This window comes from Sylvia atricapilla, chromosome 19 (genome assembly GCF_009819655.1).
Source record: "Sylvia atricapilla isolate bSylAtr1 chromosome 19, bSylAtr1.pri, whole genome shotgun sequence".
Lineage (NCBI taxonomy): Eukaryota > Metazoa > Chordata > Aves > Passeriformes > Sylviidae > Sylvia > Sylvia atricapilla.
The window spans coordinates 5,425,202-5,443,676 of NC_089158.1; the positions used below are offsets into that span (position 1 = coordinate 5,425,202).

Genomic DNA, 18,475 nt, shown 5'->3' on the forward strand with positions numbered 1-18,475 from the left:
AGTTTCAGAAGGTTGTTCCCTGCGAGAGGGTCCCGGGTCCCCAAGGCACGAGGAGACGGGGGCATAGGGACCCGACCCACGTGGGGGGCGGGGCGGTACGGGCCAGGCCCCGCCCCCTTGCTTCACGGCCGCGCCTCTATCCCATAGCCCCGTCTACTTGGCCCCGCCCCTCCTGGCCCCGCCTTCGCGCGGAGCACGCTGGGAGTTGTAGTGCGGGCGGTGTGGGAGCCGCGGCCGCCATGGCCCCCGGAGCGGCCCCAGCCCCGGTGCCGGTCCGGATCCTGCTGGTGCTGCTGGCGGCCGCCGCCCGCCCCGTCGCCACCTGGGACCTGTGGGGGCTGCGCTGCGGCTTCTCGGCGGACTGCGAGTGCGGCTTCGCGCCCGACCTGCGGGGTCAGCGGGAGCGAGCGGCCGGCCGGGAAGGGGGTCTGGGGCAGGGGGACCGTCGGGGGCGCAGGGCGCGCAGCCGCCGAGGCCGGGAAGCAGCAGGCGAGGGGATCCCGGGAGAGAGCGCGTCTCCAGGGAGCCTTCCCCGGGGCGTCCCTTGCAACCGGGTCTCTCGGCCGTGCGGCAGCCGGGGATGCCGGGGCCCAGCGGGGCGGCCCCAGGGACGGGACGAGCCATGACAGCCCGCGTTCTCCAAGTCCTGGTTTCCCTTCGTTTCAGGTCTGGAGTTTGACTTGGCCACGAATCTGGTGGGGCAGCCCCTGGTGAGGCAGCAGGTGATAAAGGGCTTGAGGGAGTTCCTGGAGAACCCGAATCCAGTGAAACCCCTCGTGATGTCCTTCCACGGCTCGACAGGAACAGGCAAAACCTACGTGAGCTCCATGCTCATCCGCTACCTCTTCCAGAGGGGGCTCCAGAGCCCCTATGTTCACCACTTCTCCCCCATAGTGCATTTCCCCCACGCTGAGCTGATAGAACAGTACAAGGTAAGGGACACTGCTCAGCCCTGCCACTTCACTTGGGGGGGGTTTGGCTATGTCTGTCTTGATCCTCAGGACATATGCATTCAAGCTGTTTCCCGAAGTGCAGTAGGAATAAAAGCTCTTTGTTTTACCCTTTCTGACAAACACAGCTGAGTGAGTGGCTCCATACACTGGCTGAAGGATCCACTAGTAACTGTGATATACTCAGTTACTGCTTTCGTCCTCTCCAGAGCAGTCCTTGTCCGATCGTGTTCTCATTCTTAAATATTTACACAGCTCTTTGAACGCATAAACAAAAGTGCTTGGCTTAGATGAAAGGCACTAAAATTTTCCCATTGCTTTCCAAACAGCCTGATGGCTTTAAAAACCTGCATATCACTAGACTTGTAATCCCCTCCTCACAGAGCACACAGCTCCCTAACAGCAGCTCCAGGCTCTCCATGGTGCCATTCTGTCTCTTAGAGCTGAGAAAGAAATCAAAATGCCAAATTCTCAGAAGAGTGGGGATTCAGCACACCTGGACCTTTAGTTTCTGTGTGTCTGGAGAAGTTGTTGTACTGTGTCCTTAGAGGAAATGCTTTTGGAAAAATAAATCCCTTCCTGGCTGAAGTGCTTCAGTTAGGAGTTACACATGCTCCCAGGCAATGTGAGTGGTTTTATGTGGGCTGGGAAGTACCTTCAGCCATGATGAAGAGCTGTTCTGGGTCAGTGCAGGCACTTTTTTCTGCATAAGAACAGGAGCTGGCAAGAAGCTGGGAACTGTGTAGATACAACAGGGAATGTGAAGAACACCGGGAACTGTAGGAGTCTGAATCTCCAGCTTTAGTATGCTGCCTCCTCCTTTAAATCTGTAATAAAAGACCTACAATGGGCTTAAAAAAGCTGATAAACAGCCATTGTGTGAAACCCAGAATAAAGGGGCCTCCCCAGTACTGGGTCTTTGAGCTCCAAGTGTGTGGTGCTGTGCAGGGACACACTTCTTTCAGGACCTTTGGCTCTGCTTGAGCTCCTGCCTCAGCCTTTATTCTGGTGTGCTTGAGCCTTCCTCACCCTCTCACTGCCTTACAGCTTAGTGGGTGTTTTTCCTAGGAAAGCCTGAAGCGCTGGGTCCAAGGGAACTTGACAAACTGTGGACGGTCAGCATTCCTCTTTGATGAGATGGACAAGATGCACCCAGGCCTGATTGATGTGATTGTCCCGTTCCTGGGACCCTCGTGGGTTGTGTACGGGACCAACTACCGCAAAGCCATCTTCATCTTCATCAGGTGAGACAGGCCTCTCCATGGGGCCTTCCAGCTCACTGCTGCTCATTTGGGCAGAGGTCACATCTACTTCAGGGCACACACTTGTTTTGCCTTTCCTTCTCCAAGCCTTGAGCCTCTACAACTGCCAAGAGATGCTATCTCACTGTGAACAGACAGATCTGGAGAGTGGGAAAAAGCCTCCTCTGCATGTTATTTGGCTGCCTCTACAGGAGTTATTTTGGGCCAGGCAGCTGGGAGCTGCTGGCTTGCACTCTGCAGGCTGGTGGGTGTCAGGTGCCACCTGAGACACCATTTTCCTGGGTACACACTGGATAAGCCTCTCATTCTTGTGCAGCAATGCAGGAGGGGAGCAGATCAACAATGTGACATTGGCTCTGTGGCATGCCCGCAAGGACCGGGAGGAGATCAGCTTGCAGGACCTGGAGCCAGCCATCTCCAAGGCCGTGTTTGAAAACCCTCAGAGTGAGTCCATGGAGCTGAGCTCCTCCTGTAGCCCCACAGCCCAGCACAGGCAGCCAGGCCTGTTCTAGGAAGCCACCCACACCACTTGCCACCTCTCAGGCAACCAGAAAGGGATAAGAGAGTTTTGAGGGATTGGAACTGCAATCCCCTTGATGTTTTCATGGCCAAGGGAACCAGCTTCTGAGCCAGCAGACCTGTTGCCATATTTAGCAAAGTTCTTTGGAGTAAAAGTGTATTTGCAGGTGGGGGCTGGCAGACAGCACAGCACACTTACCAGAACAGCACTGAGTTATATTGATTCCCATTGCCTGCCTGGATCTCCTTGCTTTTCCCTTAGCGCAGGGAGCAGAGCCTAAATTCTGACTAGACAAGCTAAATCCCTCCATTCCTGGAGAATAAGTCTGTTTTGGGGGGAGGTGACAACTGATGGGTTCAACCCTATCCTTGTACGAAACCAGCAAGATCTCTCTTCAGCAGAGTATTTTGATTTCACACAAAGCAGCTCTTTGAATTGCAGGTACTGCAGAGACTCCCTGAAAGTAAAACCTTCTCTTCCTTTCCTTGTGCAGGTGGCTTCTGGAAATCTGGGATCATTAATGAACATCTCATTGACTTTGTTGTGCCTTTCCTCCCACTGAAGCACCACCACGTAAAGCAGTGTGTCATCAGTGAGCTTGTCCAGCAAGGCCTCGAGGTACGCCCAGGTGTGGTCCAGGAAGTGGCCGACAGCATCCTCTACTTCCCAGAAGAGGAGAAATTATTCTCATCAACAGGCTGCAAAACAGTGGCCTCTCGCATCAGCTTTTTCTTCTAGTCACTGGCAAGGGCTTCTCTCCAAATCCATATGGAGCTAGAAAGCACCCAGGGCTGGTGGGATGAGCAGTGGAAATGGTGTATCACTCTCCACAGCACAAGTGCTCTCCTGCTCAACTCTCTCTAGCCCTAAGGACTCCACTGCAGGATGCAACTGCAGGACCAGGTGCAAATTATGTGATTTAAAGCACTTTACTGATTCAGTCTTGGCCAGGTAAGGAATCCACCACCTGAGACATCTGTGATGACATGGGGAAGATGCTGAGAAGCTCTGCAGTGTCAGGGAGGTTCTCACCCTCTCAACAGCACCCACCTGCAGCTCTCCCCACTTCTGGCAGCTGTTGATACCCAATACTTTAAGATTCTGAGCCCACAGAAGAATATTTCTTCCTTACAGCATTTTAACAGTTTTTAAAAAACCTTTTTAAGCGTAGCTGTGCCTCAGCTCCCTGGCACAATGTGAATGCTGGTGCTGACTCCTGTGAACACCTCAACATGGCAACAGAGTTTTCTTTTCAAGGAAGTTTTATAGCCACTCACATTCCAGTTTCACTGTGAACAGATGCTGGTAGGGACCAGCTTCAACACCAAGTGAGAGGGATAATGTGGGAGAGGGCAACACGGGATCTGCCATGAGCCAGGCTCCCTCCCCTACAACCCCTTCATCCATCTTTTCCAAAGGGGCAAAAGATTTCCCAGTAGCAAACCAAGAAAACAACAACAAAAGACTTCTTGCTTGTTTTACCAGCCATGAATTATCTCTTACCTCCAGGGGAGCCCACAGTGCTGCCAATGGTTTTGAAAACTCCTTTTATTCAGTGATGGTTTATACAGCAGAGTTGGTGCTATGAGCTGTGGAGCCTCTTGTACATCCTCCTGCTGGTCAGACCTTGCAGGCTTTGGCTGGGCCAGCACCTGATCAGCTTCTGGGGATGTGTCACAGTGGGGGACCTGGGGACAAGTTAGAGAAGATCATTGCTCCAGACTGCCAAGTATGGGATGTACAGCCTGGCTTTTGCCCAGATTTTAATATCCTCTGTGCTGTTACAGAACAAGAGGTCAGAGGAACCAGAGTCACTCACTCACTAGGAACAACCTGCTTAAGGGATGGGTGTAGGGACACTTTGCAAAGCTTCCAAAGGTCTGCTTGTTCCCTGTATAGCAATGAGCTGCCAGTGCTTGGGAGCATTCCAGCTCCAGGCCCTGAGCTTTAGGGATTTTAGACACCACCCCAAGGCTGCCCAAGAGCTGGCTCAAAGACGGGCAAAAATTCTGCCTCTACCAAAAATGTGATGCATTTCTAATTTTAAAATAAATCTTTTAAGAATTAAACAGTTGAGGTCTTTACATGGATTCCTGACTGCAGCTAGTGTGGAAGAACTTGGAAGATGAGCAGTTTCACAGTGATGTGCTGCTGGTCTGGGGAACTGTCAGTGCCCTGGAAGAAAGCTCTGCCCTGCTGGCAGGGTGAGGACCCACCCAGGGCTGAAGGGTGGTTTGGTGAAGGTGAGGAGTGATGTGTTCCTCCATCCACGTGTATCCCAAGGGGCCGGCAGGTGAACGGAGACGGAACAGGCACAAACACACGAAACGTGGGGCCCAGTCCTGGGCATTCACTGCTCCTTCAGAGTCCCTCGGGGACCCTCTGTAGAGCTTCTCCCGGCTCGAAGGGGTTTCTAGGCCGCTGCCCCCAGTAACGCCCGATTAACTCGTCTCACCACGACCGTCCTCCCCACGACCACCTTTGGGACAAGCCCGCCCGCGGAGCATCATCACAGCAGCGACACCGCCCCGCCACCGCCCCGCCGCCCGCTAGAAAGATGGCGGCGCTGCCCGTCACCAAGATGGCGGCGGGGGAGAGGCGACGTAAGGAGGACGTTGAGCGGCGCGCGGACGTGACGTCACGCGGGCAAGGAGGGCGATGCTGGCGGCGGAGGTGGCGGGGCGCGCGCGAGCGCTCGTAGGGCGGGCGGGGCCGCGCGCCATGGTGAGGGCGGGGGGGGAGCGGGGGCAGCGAGACTGTGAGGGGAAAGGGGGCAGTGAGGGCTGTGAGGGGAGCGCAGGGAGCGAGACTGTGAGGGGAGCGGGGGCAGTGGGGGCTGTGAGGGGAGCGCAGGGAGCGAGACTGTGAGGGGAACGGGGGGCAGTGGGGCTGTGAGGGGAGCGCAGGGAGCGAGACTGAGGGGATCGGGAGACAGTGGGGGCTGTGACGGCAATGTGGCTGTGAGGGGAGCGCAGGGAGCGAGACTGTCAGGGGAACGGGGCAATGGGTCTGTGAGGAGAACAGGGTAGATCAGGACTGTGAGGTGAGCAGAGGGAGCGGGGCTGGAGGGCAGTGCCGGAGCCGATCAGGTCATGGGAGAGCACCGGCGCGATCAGGACCGTGAGGGATGCACCGAGAGAAGATGGGCTGAAGGGAATGCTCTAGGGATCGAGACCGTGAGGACCCAGCCAGCTGTGGGCAGCATGGAGGGAGCAGGTCTGGGAAATGCTGGGGGGATCAGGCCCCTGCAGGGGCCAGGGGCCTCATGGTGACCCGTCAGAGCCCTGTTGACATTTGCCACGCAGGTGGCCGGCCTGGGCAACTACGGGCTGTGGGGCACACGACACAGTGTGGGCATGGAGGTGCTGGACCGGCTGGCCCGGCAGCTGGCGGTGGCTGAGAGCTGGCGAGCGGACAAGCGGTGCTGCGCTGATGTGGCCCTGGCCACAGTCCACGGCCTGGAGCTGGTGCTGCTCAAGCCACGGAGGTTCATGAACCTCAATGGGCTCAGCGTTGCCAGTGCTGGTGAGCAGATGGGTCAGCCCCAAAGCCTTTAGTCCTGCCAGCCCCCTGTGACAGCCCTGCCATGTTCTTGCCCTCCACGGCTCACTGCAGCCCCACTCTGTAGAGTCAGGGCCTGGCAAGTCTGTCTCCCCCTCATTTCTTGTGTTGTATTTCTGTTTCCAAAGCTGAGATATACAGCCTTGGCCCTGAAGACATTTACCTGGTTCACGATGACCTGGACAAGGCCCTGGGAAAGGTGGCAATCAAGCTGGGAGGCAGTGCAAGGTATGGGGTAGCCCCAGCTCTCTTTGTGAGCTTGTTTGAGGCTTTAACGTGCCCATACAGACTCATAGGTTGTTCTTGGCCCCATCCCACCAGGCTTGCAATGTTTCAGCTCTTTCTTCTGGGCTTGATCCATTGCAGAGGCAACAGCTGGCTGTTTGGGCAGCCTCCCAGTTCCTGCCCTGGCAGGGAGGGCAGGCAGCCTCCTGGAAGTGGCTATAGGCTGGATTCAGCCCATTGACTGCACCACATGGGCTTTTTATAGCACTCTGCCTCCACAGTGCCTGCCCAGTGCCAGCCCCTGGGGCAGGCTGCAGACATTTAACTTAGGAAAGCTTCCACTGCGGGATGGGGCAGGTATGGTGCTGGGCCCCAGTGCTCAGTCACACATGCACCAGCTGCGGCAAGAGCCAACACACAGAATGTGCTGTCCCAGCCCTGCTTCCCTGAAACCCCCAGTGTACTGCTCTGAGCCCCCAGGGCTGGATGTTCCTGCAGAACCAGGACATAGGGACTTCATTCCTTGGCTGGGACCACATTCCCACGTTCCTGCAGCAGGAGACTCCAGGGCTATACAAGGGGGTGTCTTACAGACTTAACTGTGGGTTTTCTCTTTCTCTCCCAAGGGGACACAACGGGGTCCAATCCTGCATCAGTGCTTTGCACTCCAGTGTGAGTAGGACTCATTGGAAGTGTATCAATCCTGCACCCCCCTCAATGCATGGCTCGTTCCCCCACTCCCATTTTTCTGATTCCCCTCAGACAAGCCCTGCTCCCTTCCCCCCTTTTCTCCTTCCCCTCCTTCCCAGAGGGCTGTTGTCTGTTTGGCCGCCATGGAGGATATGGAAACAATTAGCTTGAGTGGCTCTGCCAGGCCTGGCAGGAGCCTGGGATCTCCACACAGCCCAGCAAAAGCCTCTTCCAAAATTATGTTTCTTGGAGCAAGCACTCAAAACCACCTGGAAAACATGAGGAGCTGTTCCCTTGCTGCCCAGCCTCACTCTCAGCACTGTCACCTTGCCTAGCTCTGTCTGAACACTTGAGGGAAAGCTCCCCCAGCTCTCTTCCTTTCTCCCCAGGAGATGACCCGGCTCAGGATCGGCATCGGGCGGCCAGAGGGGCATGTGACAGTGCCCAACTATGTCCTGTCTCCGTTCAGTGCTGGAGAGCGGGAGAAGCTGGAGCAGATCCTGGCCCAGGCCGTGACCTGCCTGCTGGAGCACATCCAGACCCGAGTGCCTACAGAGCCAGGAGACAGGGGCTGACACAAACCTCCGGGGACCCTTGTGGCTGATGGACAGGGTGCTGTGGGCTCTCCGGAGTGACCATGCTGTGGAGCAGAGCTGGCCCAGCTGGGAAGCCTCCTGGGCACTGGGGCAGCCTCCTTCCGTCCCCACAGCAATCCAGGCAGCTTGTGTCCCATTTGCATACCTGCAGAGCCTCCATACCTCAGTTTGGCACAGAAATTAAATAAACTCTTACCCTGATTCTGCCCTGCTCTTGCCTATCTTCCATGTGCCACCTGCTGAGCTTGGGTTGTCCTTGGCACTGCAACTCAACTCCACGTTCCCATCCCTGTTTGACCAGCAGAGTCTGGAGGGAGGCTCCAAGTGAGAAATAGGGAGCAAGAGGAGCTTACTCGTGTAGAATCCAAAGGCATTTCAGCTTTGTTGAGAAACTGGCAAGCACAAAGAACCTGGAATCTCATAGCATGTTGCTCCCACTGAGCTGCAGCAAGTTTCAGGGCTGGCCTCACAGTGTTTTTGAGCTCAGTGATTTTGGCCAAAACCGTGGAGTTTCCAACAGCTGCAGGAATTCTGGCTTCCCACAGACTTGTTGTAGGTCTCATGGTGGAGAGGGCAGACTGAGGCAATGTGTCCTCACCACTGCTGTGTCCCAGAGTTCTGGGCTGTGCCAGCATGTCCTGCCCAGCTCTGTATCCCACAAACACTGAGACACCCAGCAAAGGCACCTCCTCTCCTGCATCCCAGCAGGCACTGGAACAAGCACTGGGACACTCACTGGCTGATGTATACCACAGTGTTGCTGCCATTTCCATCCTCTGCCTCCAGCTGGCACCAGACCTTCTTCTACTCCATCCCCAGCTCCTGAGCTCCTCCTGAAGCACTGAGGCTGCCTGGGACCAGGAGAAAAGCTGGGAAGCAAAAGTGTCCCCAGCCTGTTATCCCTTCCTCATCCATGTCTATACTGGCTGAGACCCTGCACTTGTAGAATAGGCAGGGGGCCATCTCCTTCTTCCTGTTCTCCAGTAGATCCACTCAGATCTTCAGGTCCTGTGTGATCTGGAGCTGGTTGTTTTCCTTCAGGAGGTCCCTGCTGTAGCTGTTCAACCTGCCCCAAATGATGCTTTCCTGAATCACTTGGTAGTCTCACACATCTCACTGTGGGTGTCTGCTACCAAGACATCCACCTGCTGCTCCTTCACCTCCATTCCCGATGGAGAGCTGAGCTCTGTGAAGATGCCACCCACCTTACCCACCCAGACCCCAAGCATAAGCCTCAATCTTCCTCCCCACCCCACCTCTCTCCTTCCCTCTCTGTCCCCCTTACAGATTTCATTCCCAAAGTTCCCAGCTAGGGGTACTGCCAGACCCTTGCCCCTGCAGCACTGAGGTGACCCCAGTGGGGTAATGCCCTGGGAACTTGGGGCAATGCCAGCACCCAGCACGTCAGCTCAGTCTGCTTTAATCCTCCCTGGGCTTCCACCCAGGCATGGCACAAGGGACGAGCCCGGTCAGTGGCAGAAGGCCACCACGGATGTAAACCTAAAGTCCTCTCCCCAAAAGTCCATGCTGGCGGGAGATGGCAGAGTTGGCATTGCTTGGGACTGTCCTGGAGATGTGTCCTCAGCAGAGATGGAGCACAGTGCTCCTCTGGCCTCTCCACTTGGCAGGGAGAGGCTTTCCTGGGGCAAATCCTGCCTTGGGTGGATTCGTCACATGCAGATTCAAAGAACCCTGTGGGGCTCTGTCCAGGGCAGCTGCATCTCTTGAGTGGGAGCAGGCAATGTAAGGTCCTTGCCCACGGTGCTCCCAGCTGGATCACAATCCCTCATTCCTAGGAGGCATGGACACAGGCATTAGTGGTCACAGCAGGAGCAGCCCCGACGTGTTCACGCCTGCAGCCGAGGCAGTGGGAGGGCTGTTTTGCAGCCTCCCCCAGTCTGGCAGCTCCCAGAGCAGTTCTGCTGCCAGGACAAGCAACCTCAGGCAGGGAAAGTCTGACCCAGCATTAACCGTGTCTATGCTGCCCTGGGGCTGAGCCAGTGTCGGTTGCCTGCCTGCCTGCATGACCACCCCACAGATGCACTGCCCCAAGGAGACCCACTTCTGAGGGGAGCAAGCAGTGGGGGTGAAATGTTCACCTGGGAGATGCCCCAGTTCTTTCTGCATTGAGGAGACACTTGCAGCAAGCAAAGGAGCATTCTTCCTTCCTCACCTGAGGGACTAGGGAGCAGCATGAACTCAGGCAAATGGAGGGCCCTGTCCCCATGTCCCCTCCAGCCCAGTGCAGCCCTACATGGGACATCTGTGCCTCCACCCCTTTCCCCACCTGAACAGTCTGGTCCCTATTTCCCAATGCGTTGACTCTGACAGGGAGAGCTGCTGCCCCATGACAAAAACAAGCTAGGCATGTGGGACACATCTGAACATGGCACTTGCAGGGAGATGCTCCCCAGCTGCTCTGTCCCCTGTGGCCAGGGCTCACGACCTTACTCACCATCAGAGCTCATCACGGGCTGTGGTGCGGAGGTGGCCAGCACTGCCCCGTGAGTCCCTCAGAGTCTTCTGTGAGCCAACCCAGTCAGTCTTCTTGGCATCATCATCCCAGATGGTGGAAGTCTCGGTGTCACTCAGCCAGTTGCTGTCCCCAGCATAGTGAGTAGGATAAACCAGGAGGGGGTGGGCCGAAAACACCAGCAAGTCCCGTGGGGAGAAGTGCTGCTTGTAATCCTCGCTGGAGAAAGTGGAGCAGACCCGGGAGGAGAAACTGGCTTACAGAGCATGGCACAGAGGAGCAAAAGCACTGGGAAAACCATACCAACCACCCAGGGAAGGCTCCATTCAGGGCAGAGTATAGAGAGTGATGTGGGGTACCAGGCATTGAGCTGGCGAAGGCTGGGCAGGGACCGTGGAGGGATTACAGAGGACAGGACCTGTCACTCCCAACCAGCTGGGGCAGGCTCTTGGCACAGAGTGAGTCTCTGCCACAGCATCCAGCTGGCCCTGAGACAGGGCTGCCTGGTGCTGTTATGCCTGCAAGCAGGGGGCTTCCTGGTGCACATCCAGAGCACTAATCTGTCCCTCCATCCACCTCCAGCCTGCCTTTTACATGCCTGATCCCTGTGTTTCTCCATCCTGCTCACTGGGTTTCCTAATCCCTTCTCTCCCAGGACACCTACCCATCGTGCTCACTCACCCCCTAAATTGTCTCTCTCTCCCCAGAAAAAGCCTAACTGCTGACCCCCACCCCAGAGAGGGGCATGAAAGTGCTCCAAATTGGGGCTGAGACCCCCAGGCAGGGGCAGGGGACCACACAGCTTCCCAGCACCAAGGTACAGGGGGCTGCTCCCTGCCCCTTGCCACGGGGCCAAGACCCTGTGCAGGGCCCACATCAAGCCCCAGCTCCATTCCTGTTCCCCCATCCCATGCTGGCAGACAGTCATTTTCCAGCGGCCAGTGGCCAGGCAGCAGCCGGCTGAGAATGAGCTCATGCTACAGATGTTTTCCTCCAGCATGAGTAACGCCTGCAACGGGGGGAACTGGGTGAGGTGGTAACAGTAGAGAAGAAACAGATTGTCCCACACTGGCATGGCCAGGCCAGCTCCCTCCTGCACAACCCGCTCCTTACTTGGGGTGCTTGTCATACATGATGGGCAGATACTCGTCTACTGGCAGCATTTTGGAGAGGGGTTTGGTGGCCAGCAGCTTCTGTGCCCCATGGTAGGAGATGGCATAGGCCAGTGTCCAGTATGAGTACCCAGCCACCACCAGATTCCGCACGCCTTTCACAGGTGCCTCATCCTCGTTGTTCACCTGCTTCCTCCCCAGGTAGCTGTGGAGTGGCCAGGGAACCATGAGAGCCAGCCTTGGGGACCCCCACCCCACATCCCCCTAGCCCCAGCACCTACATGAGGTCCCAGTCCTGCTGTGCCTGCTCCAGCTCCTCCATCAGCTGCTGCAGCCGTGCTGGGAAGGCAGCCTCGAAGCGCACATCATCCTCGAAGACCACTGACTGCTCCAACCTCCGGGACACGATCTGGGGAAGGGGACAGATGTGCAAGCCTATCCCAGCACCACTCTGGGCCACACTGGGGCCACTGACCCTGCAGGACACCCCTTCTCCCCAGGTCATACAGATATCTGTGATGCTCACAGGGTTCCTTCCCACTGCTGGTGGCCCTTAGGGACCCCATGGCCGCTATGGTGCCATACCTCCTTCCAGATATTGTAGTGGCTGAGGAAGCAGCCAACCTCGCCCTTGGTGAGCGTGCGGCCGGAGAAGGGATCATAGTACCCAGGTAGCAGGTCCACACCCAGCACCTTGATGTCACTGCTGTTGAGGGTGCTGCAAGGCGAGGGGCTGCATCAGTCAAGTGTCCCCCCAGACACCCCCTGTGCCCTCCCCAGGGTGATACCAGAGGACCGGCTGAGTGGTCCCCCCATGGTCACCTGCCATCCACAGCATCCACCACCCGTGGAATGATTTCCAGCTCCTGCAGGGATGCCAGCATTCGCTGCCGCCGGTCTGGCCTCCGCACCAGGTTGATTAGGAAAATCTGGGGAGGAAGAGGAGAAGCCCCAACAATGGGGCATGTTGTCATGGGGGACACACAGCCTGCCCGGCTACTGCAGGATGGGGACAGGGGCACGAGCTTTGCCATGGATGGATGCAGTCAGAGAGATAGATGCAACCATAGGGAAGGACAGGGGAACACAAGTGGCTCCACTGGGTACTCACTTCATCAAAGCCCATTTTTGTGAGTGGTCTGGGCAGGAGAGAAATATGCCTGGAACGCTGCATGGGGGGACCATCCACTGTGGAGAGAGGAGACACTCTTCAGTGAAGCCCAGATTCCCCTGGCTGGGAGCTGGGGCTAACAGCCCTGTCAGGACCAGGAAGTCTCCAGGACCTCTCCACCTGTGAGCACTCACCCATGGCCTCCAGTGTGAGATGCACAAAGTTGGCACGATCATCCTCCAGTGTCTGGTGGGCCTTCAGAGGAACATTGATGTAACCAAAGTGGTGCTGGTTGCACACATGGACCTCCACACCTGCCAGGTGAGACAGGTGAGCAGCACAGCTTCCCTAAACCCCTGCACCCCCCAAAACCCCCATCACCCTCACCAGCCTCCTGGCAGGAGTAGGCAAAGACAATGATGTCATCAAAGGCCCAGGTGTAGTTGGGATGGGGCGGGTAGAAAGCCAATTGCAAGGTCTCCTCCTTCCGCAGGTCGATCAGGAAGGTGGCATAGACCATGGGGACACGGAAGCAGCCCACCCGCTGCCGGTTCTTGGTGGGGAAGTAGTCAGCTGTCCGACGATAGTATCCCTGCGGGACACCGGCACAATGCCTCCATGGCAGAGGGCTCCTCCGCCATGGGGGTGTCCCTTCTCCAGGGCTTTCCGGGGACATACCTGAGGTGTGATGCCACACCAGAAGTTAGAGTAGTAGGTCTGTGAGTCTAGCATGGGGGCCACTACTGACTTGTTCTGTGCCATGAGAAACTTGAGGGTCTGGTTGTTGGTCAGGACGCTGTCAGTGTCCATGAACTGCGGAGACAGCACAGGTTCTGGAGACATGGAGAAGCCCGCCTCAGCTCCCACCCCACCAATGCCCCAAGCCCCTTACCAGGATGTAGTCTGCCTGCTGCTCCCGGGCATAGGTGAGAGCTTCCTGCTTCAACTTCATCACATTTTCATAGCGTTTGTCACTCCAGTGCTTGGGACCAAGCTCATCAGGGTAGGAGCTGGGCAGGGGGAGGCAAGGGTTAACCTCACTCGCTGGGAACACACTAACTCGGTGCAGGCTGTTCGTGCCGGCAGGCTGAGTCAGCCCCACTCGGCTTTGCTCCTCCTGGTCCCCGGCCAGGGAGAGTTGATACTGCTCCAGGAGCCCCTCACAGCCCACACCTGCCCCACCCACCACTCACCCAGCCTCACCTGGGCTCCTCTTGCACCTTCCAGGCCACCGAGTGATAGTCCTTCCCCACCGCCTCCAGCCACTCCTGCAGCATTGCCGTCGTGTTGTCCAAGTTGTGGTCTGTTGCACACCTGGGATGAGGGGAATCAACCTCTGGTGGTCCTCCTCAAGGGACAACCAGGACCTCATCCAGTACCAGAAATGCTCACGGGGCCAAAAGACTGAGCCAGTGACAGACTTGTTTGGGAACATAACATGTAATTTGAAGGAACCAAGGCTGTGCAGGCAGGAGGGAGAAAGCCAACTGGTAATTTCTTCCTCGGTGTCTCTGCCAGCTTGGCTGTTTCACAGCTCTCGCCCCTCATCCCTGCAGCCCAGTGGCAGCCCTGGACATGTTCTTTTCACCTCAGCCCCGTGACTGCCCACCATGAGCATTGTAGCATAGCTGCTTTGTCCCCGTGCCCCCCTGCACCCCACAGTACCCCTGTGCATCCCACTGTTCCAGCAGTGACAGGAAAGGACTCAACAGGCAGCAAAAAAATCCCCCTTCCTGAACATTCCCTTTACCGGGCACCATCATCATTCCCAATTCTCCCACCCATCCTCACAACAATGTTCACAGGGAGCCCAGCACAGACAGAGCTGAGCCCACCTTGCACTGGGACAAACCCCAAGTTCCCAGACTCCTTGGCACCCTCGACCTGTCAAAGCGCCCTGGGACATCCCCCAGGCACTTGACATCATGGGGATTTGACGGATTCAGGGGACAATGCAGGATCTGTGTCCCCCCAGCTCCACAGGCTGCTCTTGAAACACCACGCAGGGTCCTGCGGCCAGGGTTCCCGGGGGGTGCAGCGGGTAAAGGAGAGGATTCCCCTTCCCCTGCAGGCAGTTGTCCCTTGCCCCAGCCCTGCCAGGATCCCCCCGCCAGCCCCCGCCTCAGCTCCCCCACAAAAGCAGCTGCAGAAAAGTTTCCGACAAGCTCAGGCAGTGGCGCAACAAGGAGACAGGAGACTCCTTTTCCAGCCAACCCTCACTCAGCACGGTAAAGGGGGCTTGGGGGTGTCTTTGGGAAAGGGGGGCTGAGGGTGAGCCCTGCACGGAGGGGGAAGGCAGCGTCTGTCCCTGATGATGCAGAATCCCCTTGTGCCCAGGGGTCCCCTCCCTCATCAGCCCCACAGCTTCCTCAGGGAAGAGATGGGGGTCCTGCCCCTTCGCCGCGGGGCAGCCCGAGCCCGTCCCGGTTCCCTGCTGGGTCCCACACAAGGGGCAGAGCCACTCCTAACATTTTTGCGCTGGAGGCACTGCTATCAGTGGGGTCCCTCTTCCTCCCGAAGGTTCCTGCCCCCTAAGGATCCCCATTCCCCCGCAGGACCCCATTCCCTCGAATCTGTTCTGTTCACCCAGGCCCCAGTTAGTCGAAGATCACCCCGAGTCCCCTCTTCCCCCACTCTCCCTAGCTCCCCCCCGCATTGTCCTTCGGGTCTCTGCTACCCTCGGCTCTCCATTCCCCTCACATTCCCCTTACTCCCCAGGACCCTCCTTCCCCTCCACTCCCCCCATTCTCCCGGGGCTCCCCGTTATCCCCGCGGTCCCTGTGACTCCAGCTTCCCGGCTCCCCCCGAGATGCCCATTCCCTCACAGCCCTCTCCTCCCCTAGGATCCGTGCTACTCTCCGCACCGCGGGATGCCCGCTCCCCCCGCGCCCCGGCTCCCCCCGGGGGTCCCACTCCCTCACCACAGGGCGATGCTGCCCGCGGGATAGTCCAAGCGCTCCAGAGCTCCCAGGCAGTGCGGCAGCGAGTGCTGCGCGTTCCGGGCCAGGAGGGCGAGTACCAGGCGCGGTGGGGCTGGCCCGGTGCCGGTGCCGGTGCCGGTGCCCAGCAGCAGGAGGAGGGCGCAGAGCGGTCCCGCGGCGCCCATGGCGGAGGCGGCGGGCGGGGAAGGGGCGGGCTGGGACCCGCCGCGCTCAGCGCACCCCCCGCCCCCCGCCCCCGGCCCGGCCCGGCCCGGCCCCGCCGCAAGCCCTGGGGGCCAGTTTGGGTCGGGTTTCCTTAAATAGAGTCGATATCGGTGCAGAGCCCCGCATAACCCACGGCTGGGGGGCGAGAGACCGGGGGACACCCCGGGACGCCCTCCCGGAGGATGCTTCAGGGCATCCCCATGTGCGCCTGGCCAGCACACAGTTTGGGTCCCCACGGTGCCTGCACGGCGTGGGTGGGTGGGCAATGGGATGGGGGGGGGGGCTTATGTTTGGGGGAATGTGGCCAAGGGCGCTGGTTGCCGGGCGATCATCGCCAGGGGGGCTCATGGACAAGGGGATCATGGCCAGAGAGGCTTGTGGCTGAGAGGGGCTTGTGTGGCGAGTGGTGGCTGAGTGGGCTCATGGCTGTCGTCCTCACCAAGGCAGCCCACCCCACCGAGCTCCCCATGGAGGACAGCCGTCCCACCCGGGCTGTCCTCCATGGCTGATCATTCGCAGGCCCACAGGCGTGTCTGTGACGTGTCCGAGCCACGGGCAGGGGCAGAGCCGGGGCCTGTGGGAAGTTTGACCAAGCCTTCTGGTCTTCCACCCAATCCATAAATAAAGCCGTCAGTTCCCAGAGCAAGCGCGGGCCTGGAGGTGGTCACGTCCTGCGGAGCAGTAACTCCGTGCTCCCCACCAGCAATGCCGGGCACCTCTCTCTGTGGTGGTGGCCCTGCTGGAGGGACGGGTGGATGGCACACAGGGCCAAACCTGTGCCCACCCGCATCAGGATGAGGGGTGTCTCTGCCTGTCGCTGGCTCCCGGTGTCCCCTCGGGGGGGCTCCGCCAGGGTGCAGCAGAGGGGTGGGGACGTGAGCAATCCAGGAACGTCTGAAAGAAGTAAGAGAGGGCGGGCGACTCACAGGACCCGGCAGTGACTACAAGGAGAGAAAAAAATGCTGTTTACAGCCCCGGCTTGGACAAGTATTTCGGGAAGGGCTCGGCGCCAGCGCAGCCGGGAATTCCCAGCCATGGAGGAGCTGCGGGAAGGGGCAGGCGCCCGAGAGCGCAGCACAGCCGACCCACCCGTGTCCGTGTTGGGACTCCACCCATGTGCATCCCCCTGGAAAGGCTGAACGAGGAGCAGCCTCTCTGCCCTCCGCCGGAGCCCTCGAGCACGGCCCCGCAGCCCCGGAGGGGATGAAGGCGGAGCAAGGCCGGCAGAGTAGCGGGGATGCCCGTGGAGCCCACGGCCCCCCCGTTCCTCGGGGACATCCCCCGCCTGCACCGCCCCCGCACCGCGGCCCCGCGCTCGGTCGCTGCTGCCACCTCCCGGCACCGCCGCACCGCCCGTGCCGGCTCTCGGTGGGAAGCCCGGGGTCTCTCCGGAGTGGATCTGATCCCCACGTCTCCACAACACTCTCTCCCTGCCTTTCTTCATCCCTGCATCCCATCATTCCTATATCCATGATCCCCACACCCCTCCAGCCCTTCACCCCTCCGTTTTTTCATCTCTGCTCTTCTTCATGCCTGCATCCCTTTTCTTCTTCATCTCTTCATATCTTCATCCCTGCATCCCTTCCCTTCTTCACCCTGATATCCCCACATCCCTCTATCCCTGCATTGTCTCTCAGGGTCACAGCTGGACCTGCCCTTCCCCTGGCACCACACGGTTCATCCACCCAAGCACAGCCATGGCCCCACTGCCCTGGTACAGCCCTCGCCAACACTTCCCTGCCCGTGGGCTCCAGAGCAGAGGAAGAGAGAGAGAGACTGGCCTTCCCTCAGCCTCATTACCCCCAAAGCAGGCAGAGGAAGGGGGGCCCCCACTGTGACATAGGGAAACTGAGGCACGGGCCAGTGTAATGTGCTGCACACAGACAGAGCATCCTCTGCCTGTCCTCCCAAGCTCAGCTGGGGTCAGAATTATCCCTGCCTTTGCAATCTTTCTTCCCTCCACATCCTCGCTTCTGCCAGACTCACAACAGACCCTCAGAGCCCACTGAGAGACAAGTGGCACCTTACAACCAGTTTTGGGCATGCAGTGGAAAACAACCCAGCTGAGTTCAGGGAGAAGGGGGACACGGAGATACCTGTCAGGGCACCTGCTGGATGATGACCCACACAGTTCCGTGCTGTGGCTCAGCATCTCCATCTGCACCACACTGCTAATGTAGGGCTGTGACAGCTCCAGTGCCCCAGGAATGGGACTGGAAGGCAGGTGGCAGGTCCCCACACGGCCCAGGGTGTCCCCATGGGGTTCAGGACATCCTCATGGCTCCATGCACTCACGGTGACACCTGTAATACAGAGCCAGCATCAGGCCTGCAAGCATCCTGCCTGGAAAACCACCTTCCCATCCCCAAGGCTCCAGGCAGCAGCAGCACTGCACAACATTTACAGGAGAATGTTTTCTTTTCTTCACAGGAAAAAGTTGCTTTTGGACCCAGGGATGAGGATTTTGGTTACCTCCCATCCCTCTCCACCCCTTCCTTGAAATCTTCTAGGATTTTCAGCAAAGCCTTGGAAAAGCTCTGGTTTCCTCAAACGTCATATTTTTCTGCTTTAAAAAGCTCAACCTTGGTTTCAAAAGGCAAATATATAAAGATAAGTGTGTGTATATATATGAATCCATAAATGCAGAGATTCTGTGATTGTGTACAGGACTGAGGCTGGTACAAGTCCCGTGGTCAACAAAATATTTTTATTAATCTTTTTTCACAAGAGAAAGCATCCTGAGGACCCAGCTAGCTGCCCAAAGTCCATGGTACTCTCAAGAGTCCTCATTCCCACACCATGACACTGCCCAAGTGATGCTCTCCCCTC

At 58.1% G+C, this 18,475-nt stretch overlaps 3 protein-coding genes across 8 annotated transcripts; 2 read left to right on the top strand and 1 right to left on the bottom strand.

Moving 5' to 3' along the window:
* The first annotated feature begins 192 nt into the window (after positions 1-192).
* On the top strand, positions 193-4,801 carry TOR2A (torsin family 2 member A). The gene is made up of 5 exons (XM_066332641.1): positions 193-393; positions 667-932; positions 2,019-2,194; positions 2,529-2,656; positions 3,226-4,801. The coding sequence occupies exons 1-5, from the start codon at positions 240-242 to the stop codon at positions 3,468-3,470; spliced, it is 969 nt and encodes a 322-aa protein (XP_066188738.1). The 5' UTR covers positions 193-239; the 3' UTR covers positions 3,471-4,801.
* Positions 4,802-5,331: 530 nt separating this feature from the next.
* On the top strand, positions 5,332-8,010 carry PTRH1 (peptidyl-tRNA hydrolase 1 homolog). 5 transcript variants are annotated; one of them, XM_066332645.1, is made up of 5 exons: positions 5,332-5,405; positions 6,038-6,257; positions 6,422-6,521; positions 7,145-7,190; positions 7,598-8,010. In XM_066332645.1, exons 1-5 carry the CDS (start codon positions 5,391-5,393, stop codon positions 7,781-7,783), a joined length of 567 nt encoding a protein of 188 aa, XP_066188742.1. In that variant the 5' UTR covers positions 5,332-5,390; the 3' UTR covers positions 7,784-8,010. The 5 variants fall into 5 exon arrangements, with proteins under 5 accessions (XP_066188742.1, XP_066188740.1, XP_066188739.1 ...); XM_066332643.1 differs by having other exon boundaries at positions 5,363-5,429; XM_066332642.1 differs by having other exon boundaries at positions 5,370-5,456.
* A 1,198-nt stretch (positions 8,011-9,208) lies between these two features.
* Positions 9,209-15,623, bottom strand: CERCAM (cerebral endothelial cell adhesion molecule). 2 transcript variants are annotated; one of them, XM_066332648.1, is made up of 13 exons: positions 15,422-15,623; positions 13,704-13,814; positions 13,393-13,510; positions 13,179-13,313; positions 12,888-13,092; positions 12,695-12,814; positions 12,501-12,577; positions 12,212-12,318; positions 11,975-12,107; positions 11,671-11,798; positions 11,391-11,594; positions 10,260-10,496; positions 9,209-9,596 (listed from the first exon to the last, which is right to left on the bottom strand). In XM_066332648.1, the coding sequence occupies exons 1-12, from the start codon at positions 15,604-15,606 to the stop codon at positions 10,262-10,264; spliced, it is 1,758 nt and encodes a 585-aa protein (XP_066188745.1). In that variant the 5' UTR covers positions 15,607-15,623; the 3' UTR covers positions 9,209-9,596; positions 10,260-10,261. The 2 variants fall into 2 exon arrangements, with proteins under 2 accessions (XP_066188745.1, XP_066188747.1); XM_066332650.1 differs by lacking the exon at positions 15,422-15,623 and having other exon boundaries at positions 13,694-14,103.
* Positions 15,624-18,475: the final 2,852 nt, after the last annotated feature.